General features: G+C 37.4%; 1 protein-coding gene across 1 annotated transcript; it reads right to left on the bottom strand.

Moving 5' to 3' along the window:
• Window positions 1–228: 228 nt before the first annotated feature.
• Window positions 229–12,731, bottom strand: LOC130245311 (sodium- and chloride-dependent GABA transporter 2-like). The gene is made up of 14 exons (XM_056477974.1): window positions 12,565–12,731; window positions 12,341–12,475; window positions 11,884–12,024; window positions 11,710–11,797; window positions 11,442–11,574; window positions 11,108–11,242; window positions 8,295–8,398; window positions 8,040–8,164; window positions 7,840–7,952; window positions 5,326–5,463; window positions 4,124–4,226; window positions 3,943–4,043; window positions 3,580–3,750; window positions 229–511 (listed from the first exon to the last, which is right to left on the bottom strand). Exons 1-14 carry the CDS (start codon window positions 12,701–12,703, stop codon window positions 377–379), a joined length of 1,761 nt encoding a protein of 586 aa, XP_056333949.1. The 5' UTR covers window positions 12,704–12,731; the 3' UTR covers window positions 229–376.
• Window positions 12,732–13,676: the final 945 nt, after the last annotated feature.

Below are 13,676 nucleotides of genomic sequence, written 5' to 3'. Positions count from 1 at the left end.
AGCAGGGATCAGATCTGAAGGCAGTTTATGTAATAAGTAAGCATAATGGTACAAGAAACCTGAGAACAATTAATAAAATAAGAATGAAGACCAACAATCTAGCCCAAAATGGACACAACTTGATGAAGAACCAAAAATATGAAACAAGAGGACCAAATAAGGACTAACTATGAGTAAAGAGGGAGACAAATGGGAAATTTTTTACATTGTAATATTTATTGGGGTGTATTAAAGAATAGAGACCAGACATATACAGTTTGTCTAAAACAACTTGTTTGGTTTAGGACATACCTTGTTTCAGCAGGTTTGAAATCATTCTTAATGGCTATTTACTAAAATAGTAATGAAAGGACTGACTGCAAAATAATGATCATTGTCAGATTTCATGTTGCTCTGTGCTTGCCCTAACTAAGTCTTCCATCTCTGTCATGAAAGCTGTTTCCTTTAATTGAGCTCGTTGTTTAAAGGTGAGTGGAAGGTTTGTATCAGCACTGCACAAGCGGCGCCAGCGCTGTGAAGACAGACAAACACAAGGTTTTAGGTAATTATTACTTAAACTTGAAAGTCAACTAGATCGATTACCTCTATTTGGTAGTTGTGGATTAGCATTGTTTGTCTTGTAGTTAGATATGGATTTAATCATGGTTTTGTACCTAGGCTATGTCTTAGTGCAGCGATTCTCAATCCTGGTCTTCACCCCCCTGCCCCTCCATGCACTATTTAGCACACTTGATTTAGATAACAAGCTCATTAGAAGAGAGCTCTAAGAAGGCACTGACAATGACTACATTTACATGGACGTCAGCAATCTAATTATTTGCCTTAAAGTAATTAAGACAATAATAAGATTAAGGCATTTACATGAGTTGCTTTTTGAATGTTTCTTTATGATTCCGTTTTACATGTTATAGCACATAATTGGATTAAAGTCATTGCGTCACTGTGCTATCCGCATTTCCACCGGAGTTTTAGGTAATTTCGGGTGTTTCAGTTTTAGTTTGTCGACTTTAATTGCGGTTTGACACTTTCATTTTCATTCAGGCATGCCCCCGTGACAAACGGGATATTGGATGGAACTATGAACTGCTGGAAGACTTGTTTTTAAATGGAAGTTCATACCGCATGCTGAATGGAAAAAAACCTTCGCATTTCACGATGCAAGTGTCTGTGGTCTGCACTTACTCAGTAGGTGCAAAGAGTGTCAAACAGCCAAGTGTGTGTGTGTGTGTGTGGACTATCCTGTCGCAAAATGCAGCGAAAAGTCCTACATGGCAGTAATAGTTAGATTAAGGTGGTTACATGTCTGTACTGCACTTCAATAATGTTACTAAAATCAGCATAATCCACATGTCTTAATTTGATTTCTCTTTAGTCCGATTATGACCTAAATCTGATTAAACTAAAAAAATTTTATAAAAAAATAAATAATCGCTGTTTACATGGTAGACTCTAAAACAGACTATTGTCTTAATCGCATTCAAATCGGATTATTGGTGTCCATGTAAATGGAGTCAATGACTACGTTTACAAGCCCAAATCAGAAAAAAGTTGTGACAGTATGGAAAACACAATTAAGAAAGTAGAAGTGATTTCTTAATTTACTTTGACTTGTATTTCCTTGCAGACAACAGCACATTATTTAATGTGATCCTCATGAATTTTAACATTTACATTCATAAACATTTATTCCAATTTTGGTTCTTGCAACATACTTCAAAAAAGTAGGAAAAGTAAAGCATTTACCACTTAACACTTAAAATAGATTTAGGAAATGAAGTCTTAAGGTGGGCATCAGTACAGGCTTTTCGTTGTCACATTTTGCGCTTCAAAATGGCCCACGCATTCTCTAATGGAGACGAGTTGGGACTGCAGGCAGGCCAGTCAAGTACCTGTATCCTCTTCCTCCGCAGCCAGGACTTTGTAATGTGTGCAGAATGTGATTTTGCATTGTCTTGTTGAAATATGTGTGGGCGTCCCACCCGGGGAATTGGGGTGTCTACATGCCGCCACTAGCAAGATGCTGCCCTGGGAAATCACCCACATTGCCTATGCCTAAATCTGCCACTGCTCTGAGCCCAGAGAAGTCAACGGCTGTTCTGGACACTGTTAACATAGGGTTTCGTTTTGGCACAATACAGTTTTCACTGGCATTTGTGGATGTACCTACGTATTGTGGTACTTGACAAAGGTTTGTCAAAGTAGTCCTGAGCCATGTGGTGATATCGCTTATAGATGAATGACGATTCTTGATGCAGTGCTGGTTGAGGGATCAGCTTAGACTTAAGCCCTTGTCCTTTACGCACTGAATTTCCTCCAGATTCCTTGAATCTTTTAATTATGTTATGCACTGTTGAAGGTGAAATATCCAAATGTCTTCCTATCTTTCTTTGAGGAACATTGTTTTTAAACAATTCAATAATTTTCTCATGTATTTGATGGCAAACTGGAAATCCTCATCCCATCTTTGCTCCTAAAGGTCTAGACCTTGCTGCTTTTGGACCAAATCATAATTACAGTCACCTGTTTCAAATAACATCATTATTTATTAATCAGTTTACCTGATTACTAGCCCTAAATTCCTCCAGTCCCATTTTTTTTGAATGTGTTGCAGGTCTATATGGCATGAAAGGATGTATATTTACAAATGAAATGAAATTGACCAGACAAAACATGACATATTTTGGGTTCATATTGTCTACAATGAAATAAAAGTCAAAGTAAATTTGGAAATCTCTACTTTCTTTTTTATTTGCGTTTTCTATACTGTCACAACTTTTTCTGATTTGGGGTTGTACATGAACATCAGTAATCAAATTATTTACCTTACATGTAAGGTGTTTATAGGAGTTTCTTTAAGAATGTTCCTGTTTTATGTTATAGCACATAGATTGATTAACGTCATTGTGTAACCACGTTATCCAATGTTTCCTTCGAAGTTTTATTTAATTTTGGTAGTTTCATTTTTAATTTTTCTACTTGCAATTTGGCAGTTTCACTTTCATTCAGCAACATTTTATTTATGCCCACATGACAAACTCTGAGGTAATGGATGAGAGTATGAAATAAGGACTGGTGGAAGAGGGTTATTTTCATGGAACTTTGTATCGAATTTAAAGAAAATTTCAGAAAGTGTCTCCAGAAGTTCACTGTGTGTATTGTATGTGTGCACTCAGAGATGTGTGTGTCCTCGACTGGCTCAGTAGGTGCCAGAATATTGTCAAACAGCCATGTGTGTATGGACTAAGTCCTAAACGGTGGTAATAGTTTGATTAAGGTGTTTACATATCTGTACTGCCCTTCAATAATATGACTAAAATAGGAATAAACCACATGTCTTAATTCGATTTGTGTTTAATACGATTATGATTTTAGTTGGGTTCAGGTCATAAAAATCTCTATTTACATGGTAGACTCTTAATCGGAGTATCGTCTTGAGCATATTAAAATCAGAGTGTAAGTGGTGTCCATATAAACAGACTCAATATATGTGCCATTTGTAAAATTTGCAGAACTAGGATTGAGAACCGATGTCTTAGTGGCTAGTTTATTTTTTTCAAAATCAAAGATGAACATCCTAACCTTTTTCAAACTCCCTTTTTCAGTACACATCCGGCCCAGTGCCCATCCAGGCACAAGCACAATGGAGGACAGAGCCAGTAACCAGCCCAGTACATATGCCCAGTCTGGGAACACATACCAGCGGTTAAAAGTCAGAGGCTGGTACTCCACCATAGAGCAGACAAAACACACCTGAGTTTAAACAGAATACAAGAGAAAATGGTGAAAAGGGAAAGAAAATAAAGTTCAACTGTGGGGGTTATTTTTTAAACGCTTATATATTTTGGTATTTAAACTGTGGTTTATGGAAGTATACTTTAGGCGTAATACATGTCCCAAGTCAAAACAGACCCAAACCAAAGAGTGAAATCCAGAGCCACTCACCAAGGACACAAGAGGAGTCAGATATTTCCAACACAGCATGAATATGTAGTTGGGTCGTGACTTTGTCATGTCTTCAATGATGTCAAACAGCCTATCAGCCCCTGTGGTGTGAAAAGTATTTTGCTTCAATGTTTTATGGCATTGTGAGCATGTATTTTGTTGACATTGTTGAGCAACTCACCAAAAATCCATCCCATGGTCAGAGACTCAAACACAGACAAGAACAGAAGACAGGTTCCATTACAGGCATAGTAGTCAAACAACTGGAATACATACATCCCCCCCTGCAGGTAACAATACAACATTACAGATTAAGAGCAATATGATGTTAGTAAAAGTCAACACAAAGTCTTACAGTTCTTGGGAGTTTTTGCAAAGTTTAAAAAGATGTCTTTGTGGTCAGTTGGTACTTTTGATAAATTAAAACCTTTTGATAAATAAATTCCTGCTCAATTTTAAAAACCGGACAGTCTCATTCATTCATTTTCTTTTTTGCTTAGTCCCTTTATTAATCAGGGGTTGCCACAGTGGAATGAACCGCCAACTAATCCAGCATATGTTTTCACAGCGATTGCCCTTCCAGCTGCAACCCAACACTTGGAAACACCCATACACTCTTGCAATCACACACATACACTATGGCCATTTTAGCTTATTCAATTCACCTATACCACATGTCTTTGGGTTGTGGGGTAAACCAGAGCACCTGGAGGAAGCACGCGAACACGGGGAGAACATGCGAACTCCACAAAATATTTTCATATATATTTTTTTACATTTCGTAATTTCTTTTTTTATTTGGAAAAAAATTGTCTATGCATAGCTTAGGTATTTTATTGTAAGCTAATTTTATATTACTATTACTCTATAAAACTGTCATTGCTTACTTTTTACAACATTTATAACACGGGTAGCAAAGAATTCTGACCCAGATTTGGCATAAAGCGGCCACAGCAGGCATTCATCCGGCACTGGCATACACATAGCATGTGTTTTGCAAAGGTGGCACTGTTTTTAAGGCGAAACACAGGACTTGATGATGATTTCAAGTGTAGAATTTGGCCCAGTTAAGGTTTATTAACTTGACTGAGACTTGGAACCGATATGATCCATGATTGGACCTTGTTTCGAAGCCAGACTTGGTCCAGTAATGTACCATGATTCACTGAAGCATCTAGGCCAAGCAAACGCTGATTTGGTGGGTCAGAGCTGGGCCAGAGTAATTTTGCTACGTAGGAATCCCCTCCTCCCTTCTGGCATTTTAGATCTGCATTAATCTACATAAAAGTCGAGATTTTTAACTCTCTGCCTCCACCTCAATCTCTCTCTCTCTCTCTCTGTCTCTCTATATCTACCACACACACACACACACACACTTCTTACCTCTGTAACCATGATGAATTGACCAAAGAAGCAAGTGAGACAGAAGAACAGGAGTAAGATTTCTCGCTTTCCTTCTCTGCGCAGAACCATTGGAAACATGTCCATCACTGACGTAATGACAGCTTCCATTGAAACAAACTTTGATGGGAAATTCAAAACAAGTTTGGAACATCACATTGGTTGGTATGATGACAGTAATTTCAATGTTGGAAATAAGGTACATGAGCTGCATCTGAAATCGCATACAGCTTGAGTTGGTAACATATTTTTACTTTGAATTTCTACAAAATTTGAACTTCCCAATCATTAGAAATGTATATTCTATATTGTATGAATGTGGGTAGCAGCATGAATGAAATTTGGGCTTGCTACATCTGCCAAGTTGCGCTTTTTGACATTTTTCAATTATGTGATAATGGACTACACAATGACATCCTATTTTGCACAGGCACAGTGGTGTGAAAAACTGGTGTTTGCCATCATTCATTCATTTTCTTTTCGGCTTAGTCCCTTTATTAATCCGGGGTCGCCACAGCGGAATGAACCGCCAGCACATGGAATGAACTTATCCAGCACATGTTTTACACAGCTTATGCCCTTCCTGCCGCAACCCATCACTGGGAAACATCCATACACAACCATTCACACACACTATGGACAATTTAGCTAACCCAATTCACCTGTACTACATGTCTTTGCACACGGAGGAAACCCACACGAACACAGGGAGAACATGCAAACTCCACATAGAAATGCCAACTGACCCAGCCGAGGCTCGCACCAGCAACATTCTTGCTGTGAGGCGAACATGTAACCCACTGCGGCACCACGTCGCCCCGGTTTGTCATCAAACAAATTTAAATATTAGATAAAGATAGCTCAAGTAACTACAATATGCCATTTTTAAATTTTTAGGTTTGTATTATTATTTAAGGTGTTATATGGAACCGTGGAGAACCTTCCAAGGATTGGCCGGCCGACCAAAATTATCCCAAGAGCGCAGAAACAAATCATCCAAGAGGTTACACAAACCCCATGACAGCATCCAAATGACTGCAGGTCTCACTTGCCTCAGTTAATATGGAGTTAACATGTTAACAAAAGTTTGTTGGCGGAACCACGCCTCCCTTTGTCTCCTTAACCAATCACCTATTTTCTAAAACTTATTTAAGGCAAACCAGCCCTCTAGCACTGTTCTTCTTGTTCTTTCGAACTCACCCTCCCTCTATTTCCATTCACAATCCTATAAACCTTGCTTCACTCCTAGGTTGAATCGGGTGGGGTGGGGGGCATCATCATAGTACGCCCAATCAACCTACCTATCTGTTCACTGTTTATCCTCTTACTTCTCTTCCCCTTCATCCCACTGTTCTCTTACCATTCCCTTCATCCCTACAATGAAGTCTATCTCAAAGTGTGGCGTGGTCCATGCTGGTGAAATGAGTGTTCATGACTCCACCATAACAAAGGACTGGGCAAAAATGGTTTGCATGGCAGAGTTCAAAGACAAAAACCACTGAGTAAAAATAACATAAAGACTCAACTCAGTTTCAGCATAAAACATCTTGATGATCGCCAAGACTTTTGGGAACATACTCTGTGGGCTGTGTCCCATTATGTGTGGTGCAAAAGTAGCACCACATTTCAAAAAATGAACATTATACCAACAGTAAAATGTGGTGGTGTTAGTGGGATTTTGTTGTTGTTGTTGTTGCTTCAGTATCTGGAACACTTACTGTTAAAAATGAAACCAGCAGAATTCTGCTGTGTACCAAAATATCCTGAAGGAGAAATTCCGGACATCTGTTAGTGACTTCAAGCTAAAATGAACTTCGGTTCTGCAGTAAGGCAATAATCCAAAGCACACCAGCAAGTCCACTTCTGAATGGCTGAAGGAAAAACAAAATGAAGACTTTGAAGTGGCCTAGTCAAAGTCCTGACCTGAATCCAATTGAGATGCTGTGACATAACCTTAAAAAGGCGGTTCATGCTAAAAAAAACCTGGCAATGTGGTTGAATTACGACAATTCTGCAAAGATGATTGCCCTAAAATTCCTCCACAGTGCTATAACAGACTCATTGGAAGTTATCAAATGCTTGATTGCAATTGTTGCTGCTAGCTGTGGCCCAAACAGTAATTAGGTCATGGGGGAAAACATTTTTTCACACAAGGCAATGTAGTTTTGCATCTGGATTTCATATAATAATAAAAACCTTCATTCAAAAACTGCATGATGTGTAATCTTTTACAAATATTTAAAATGGTTCAGTTATCGTTATCTGAAACATTAAGGTGTGACAAACATGCAAGAAAAGAAGAAATCACGAGATAAACACTTTTCCACACCACTGTATATTTTTGGCAATACCCCAAAATACATTGTATGAGTTATAATTATAGATTTAGGTAATTTCAAGTAAAGATTATGTATCATTAAGGTATTTGTAAAATTTCCTATTGTAAATATATCAACTCATTTTTTGTTTTGTTGTAACTGTGCTAGTTTAAATTACCTGTGTATCTAGGCCTAGCAAAATAATCATGATGAAGAAACAAACAGCCCACAACTGAGGGAAGGGCATCATTGCTACAGCCTGTGGATAAGCAATGAATGCTAGTCCGGGACCTGACAGAGAAGAAGTGTGATATGTTTTAGTTCATACTTTCAGATGTCTCATAATCTGTCCTGTGTTTTCATGAAATGCTGCAGTACCTGACTCTGCTACCTCTTCAATGGGGACACCCTGTTCATGAGCCATGAAGCCCAAGACTGTGAACACAGCAAAACCAGCCACAAAACTGGTGACACTGTTAAGAAGGCAAAGGCCCAAACAGTCCCTGATGCACATAACACACACACACACACACACACACACACACACACACGCACACACACACACACACACACACACACATTCAAATGTAATTATTTTAGTAATCTAATTTTATTGAAAGCACCAGTACTAACCTGTAACAGTTGTTGTGGTATTTATTGTAGCTGGCTAAAACGGTGATGCTGCCGACAGACACGCTGTAGGAAAATAAGATCTGAGTTCCAGCCTCCAACCAAACCTACATACACAAAACCTTAAATTAAGATATTTGGTTGAAATCTGAGAGCTTTCAGATCTTTTGTAGATGGCAACAATTCATGGAAGTTCAAAGTCATAAAAACGTGTTTTTTAAAGTCTTTTAAAAACATTAAATAAAGTTTATATATTTTTCTGTAGCATGTCAGTTTGAAATATCAATTAAAATTTTCAAACATCATTTTTTTTTACATTAATTTTAATTATACAGTGCAGAAGGAGTCTAACAACAGCAAGTGCACAGAGATCTAATGTGATCATCATCCAGTTTGTCTGGAATGACATGAAGAGACTAAATGCAAAGGGAGTCTAAATACAGAAGAACTTTGGCAACATCTATAAGATGCTTCAAAAAACCTCCCTGCAAAAATTATGGGCAATTGTTTTAAATGTAAAGTGTGGTCAAACCAAATGTTGATTGGATTTAATTAATATAAGTTAATTAATATTTTCCCAGCACTGGGTTGCAGCTGGAAGGGCATCCGCTGTGTAAAACATATGCTGGATAAGTTGGCAGTTCATTCGGCTGTGGTGACCCTTGATAAATAAAGGGACTAAGACGAAGAAAAAGAATGATTGAATGAACAAGTTAATTAATAAATAAAATGTATTTATGCATTATTTTTAAAAGCATCCTCATTTTACAGCATTTGTACACAAGTGCCTAAAAATGTAAGCAGTACTGTAGCTTTACAGGTAGGTTTTTTTTTTTTTTACAATGTGAAGTTTTTCTAACTAAAGTAGTCTTGCGGATTTTTATGATTACAGCTAACCCCTGAAGTCATGTGGAATGTTTCAATAAAATTTTAGGTTTCTTTTCTGCACTTTGTCTAGGGACCATTGCTGTCTATGAAGTATCAGGGAGATATCAGATTTCAACTAATATGTTTTAATTTGTGTTCTGAAGATGAGAGGTCTCAGTAGATTGGAACAACATGAAGGCGAGTAATTAATAACACAATTTTCATTTTTGGGTAAACTAACCCTGTAATAGATCTAGAAAATCTATTCAATTGTGTTGTGTTTTTAACAAAAACAACGTAGTTAATAGTAAGACATCGACACAATTCTAGTATTTTGGCTCTATACACCAACAGAGTGGATTTGAAATTAAATAAACAAGATGTGCTTTAACTGCAGACTGTCAGTTTTAATTTGAGGGTATTTACATCGAAATCAGGTGAATGCTGAAGGAATTACAACAGTTTGCACATGTGCCTTTCACTTGTTAAGGGACCAAAGTAATGGGACAATTGACTTCTCAGCTGTTCCATGGCCAGGTGAGTGTTGTTCCCTCATTATCCAAATTACAATGAGCAGATTAAAGGTCCAGAGTTCATTTCAAGTGTGTCATTTGCATTTGGAATCGTATGCTGTCAACTCTCAAGATGAGATCCAAAGAGCTGTCACAATCAATCAAGCAAGCCGTCATTAGGCTGAAAAACAAAACAAACCCAAAAGAGAGATAGCAAAAACATTAGACGTGGCCAAAAAAAAAAACTGTTTGGAATGCTCCAGCTTAGAAACACCAAAAGACCTGGAAGACCATAGAAACAACTGTGGTGGATGACAGAAGAATTATTTCCATGGTGAAGAAAAAACCCTTCAAAACAGTTGGCCAGATCAAGAATACTCTCTGGGAGGTGGGTATATGTGTGTTAAACTCAAAAATCAAGAGAAGACTTCACCAGAGTGAATACAGAGGGTTCACCACAAGATGTAAACCATTGGTAAGCCGCAAAAACAGGAAGGCCAGAGTAGATTTCTAAAAAAGCCTTCAGTTCTGGAACAACATCCTATGAACAGACGAGACCAAGATCAACTTGTACCAGAGTGATGGGAAGAGAAGAGTATGGAGAAGGAAAAGAACTGCTCATGATCCTAAGCAGTGAAGCAAGGTGGTGGTAATGTCATGGCGTGGGCATGTATGGCTGCCAATGAACTGGTTCTCTTGTATTTATTGATGATGTGACTGCTGACAAAAACGGCAGAATGAATTCTGAAGTTTTTCAGGCAATACTATCTGCTCATATTCAGCCAAATGCTTTAAAACTCATTGACGGCGCTTCACAGAGCAGATGGACAATGACCCAAAGCATACTGCAAAAGCAACCAAAGAGTTTTTGAAGAAAAAGAAGTGGAATGTTATGCAATGGCCAAGTCAATACCCTAACTCTAATCAGATTAAGCATGCATTTCACTTGCTGAAGACAAAACTGAAGCAAAAATGCCCCACGAACAAGCAGAATCTGATGACAGTTGCATTAGAGGCCTGGTAGAGCATCACCAGGGATGAAACTCAGTGTCTGGTGATGTCTGTGCATTCCATACTTCAGCCTGTAATTGACTGCAAAGGATTTGCAACCAAGTATTAAAAAGTGAAAGTTTGATTTATGATTATTATTCTGTCCCATTACTTTTGGTCCCCTAACAAGTGGGAGGCACATATGCAAACTGTTGTCATTCCTACACCATTCACCTGATTTGGATGTAAATACTCTCAAATTAAAGCTGACACTCTGCAGTTAAAGCACATCTTGTTTTTTTAATTTCAAATACATTGTGTTGGTGTATAGAGCTAACAATATTAGAATTGTGTCAATGTCCCAATATTTATGGACCTGACTGTAGCAGCATACTGTATATTAGTGCATTAAAATATGACAGTTACTGTCTTGTGATGTGGGGTTACCTGTGGGTCAGCAAGACGGGCCGGTTCAGGGTACAGGTAAAATACAACCCCCTGAAGAGCTCCAGGAAGAGTCAAACCACGAATCAACAACACAAGCAGCATCACATAAGGAAATGTAGCTGTGAAATACACCACCTACAGGCTCAAAATAAAAAAAAATCATTAATGCCATGGCAAAAACAAAAACATTATAAATATATTGAGGTTTTCTGTTGTTCTTCTGCCACGTAGCTTAAATGTATTATACGTTATGCATATTTTTTTCACCAGTAAAAATAACTATATTGAGATTTTAAAAACTAATACACAGATGTAAAGCAACATTATTGCACACCTTGCCTGTAGATTTGACTCCTTTCCAGACACAGAAATAACAAATGATCCACACTGCAATGAGACACAGAAGAATCTCCCAGTTGATCTTACCAATGTCCTCAATACCCCCAGAGAGAGATAGAACTCTGCGTCTGTGATGACACATAAAAAATATGCTTTTGTTTTAATATACAGAATAATCATTCCAATTTCATTAGATTGATTCATTAATATGAAGTTTGCTAAAGCAAAATGTTATTGCAAAAAATTGTGATTTATTTATTTACTCCCAGAACTCAGTAGCTGCCGGTGTTGAATTTATCAGAGATGTCCGGTTGATGGTCAGATTCTTTGTGACAAGATTTATACAGTCATCTAAAACAGAAATATTGTATTTATTTATTTATTTTAGAATATAGCACTTGTTCTTTATGGATTTATTAATCTATAGAGATGATCACCTGTGTTCCAGGTGTTATCACAATTGGCCCATGGCAATTGGGATTTGAATGAGAAAATTAGGTAGAAAAGCGCCCAGGCCAGAATGATGATATAATACATGCAGCTGTACAGCAGAATCAGTTGTCCTCCATACCCAATGCCTGACAAAAGAAACAGACTGTCTGAAATGCAGAATTAAAAGATCATTTACCCACCTCTGTAAAATGCAAATGTGGTTTTGACAATGCATGCACTTTGAGTTTTGTCTTTTTCCACTGCTTATTTATTAAACCAAATGGTTTCTTCCAAGAGTCTTTATTTTGTTTTTAGTTTAATTATTTATTGACTTTCAAAAAGGAAAATAGCAAATAAAATAAATGCCACCATGCATATTCAACCGCATGACATGTTAAAAGATTAACAAATAGAATATTCAAAATTAAATATTTCATAACGAGACATTTCTATAACTCTGACCCTCAGCAAGTGGACAGAGACGATGCCAGCATGTAACTCCCCCTTGCTGTGTGTACTGTCCCATAGCCATCTCCAGCAAAAACAGAGGCACCCCACAGGTCACCACAAACACCAGGTAGGGTATTAGGAATGCCCCTGAGAACACACCAGTTCAACAATGCAATGATTAAAGTAGCACTAATGGGTGCATGAGTATATAGATTTTAAATTGCTGCTTGTCATACCTCCTCCATACTTGTAGCAGAGGTAAGGAAACCTCCAGACGTTACCCAGTCCAACCACATTTCCTGCCACAGCCAGCAGAAACTCCATTTTACTGCCCCAGTTCCCTCGTTCCTCTATTTGTCCATTTATTCTTTCCATTCTATGCAGTAATTTTCACACGCTTCCAGGCTGTGCTAATTCTGTAATGGGGGTTGTTGTACTACATTCTGGTTAGTCAGAAGTATGTACAAATGTCTCAAGCTATTTATTGACAGATCCTCCCCATCTAACTAGTTTTTTTTAAAACATAAAGGACTGTGTAAATCAACTTTTTAGGTCTATAAAAATATTATTTTATCTAATGAGCAGGTTAAACTTAAAAAAATAAAGTAACTAGGATATAATTGAATGCTCAATATGTAAAATATATAGCATCCAGTTCATGAAGACATTAATGCAGCTAACAAAGGCATTCATTTACAGTGGCTGAGAAAGCTTATCGCAATGTAACTTAAGAAAACATGTGCAAACAGGAAAGAAAAAAAAACACACCAGTAAATCAAGAAGACATCATTGGTTTCACAGCAAACACACTGCAAAGTCTCACAACACAAACAGAAATAAGAAAATGCACAGAAAATCCTCAGAAGGCAAACGTAAATAGACAAATGTGTTGCTAAGCCTCACAACTCAACTACAAATACACTGACAAAAATGATTGAAAGTTGATTTCTTGGATTTACTAATTTTTTTAAGTCTTTAAGTTAAGTGGTTGTAACAAATTTATTTGAGCTGAATTAAAACAAACAAATTAAGTTGATCATTACTACATTTAAACAGTTTATTTAGATTCAACCCATATACATTGTTTGTAACAAGTTTGTTCAGTGTAGGAAAACGTAACGCAAAGCCTCACAACTCAAACACAAATAAAAAACACGCTGCAAAGCTTCACAACTCAAACACAAATAAAAAACACGCTGCAAAGCTTCACAACTCAAACACAAATAAAAAACATGCTGCAAAACCTCACAACTCAAACACAAATAAAAAACACACTGCAAAACCTCACAACTCAAACACAAATAAAAAACACGCTGCAAAGTCTCTCAATGCAAACACAAATAAAAAA

This window comes from Danio aesculapii, chromosome 18 (assembly GCF_903798145.1).
Source record: "Danio aesculapii chromosome 18, fDanAes4.1, whole genome shotgun sequence".
In the NCBI taxonomy this organism is placed as follows: Eukaryota; Metazoa; Chordata; class Actinopteri; order Cypriniformes; family Danionidae; genus Danio; species Danio aesculapii.
Note: the sequence above shows the minus strand (reverse complement) of the source record. Positions and strands in the feature narration are given on the sequence as shown.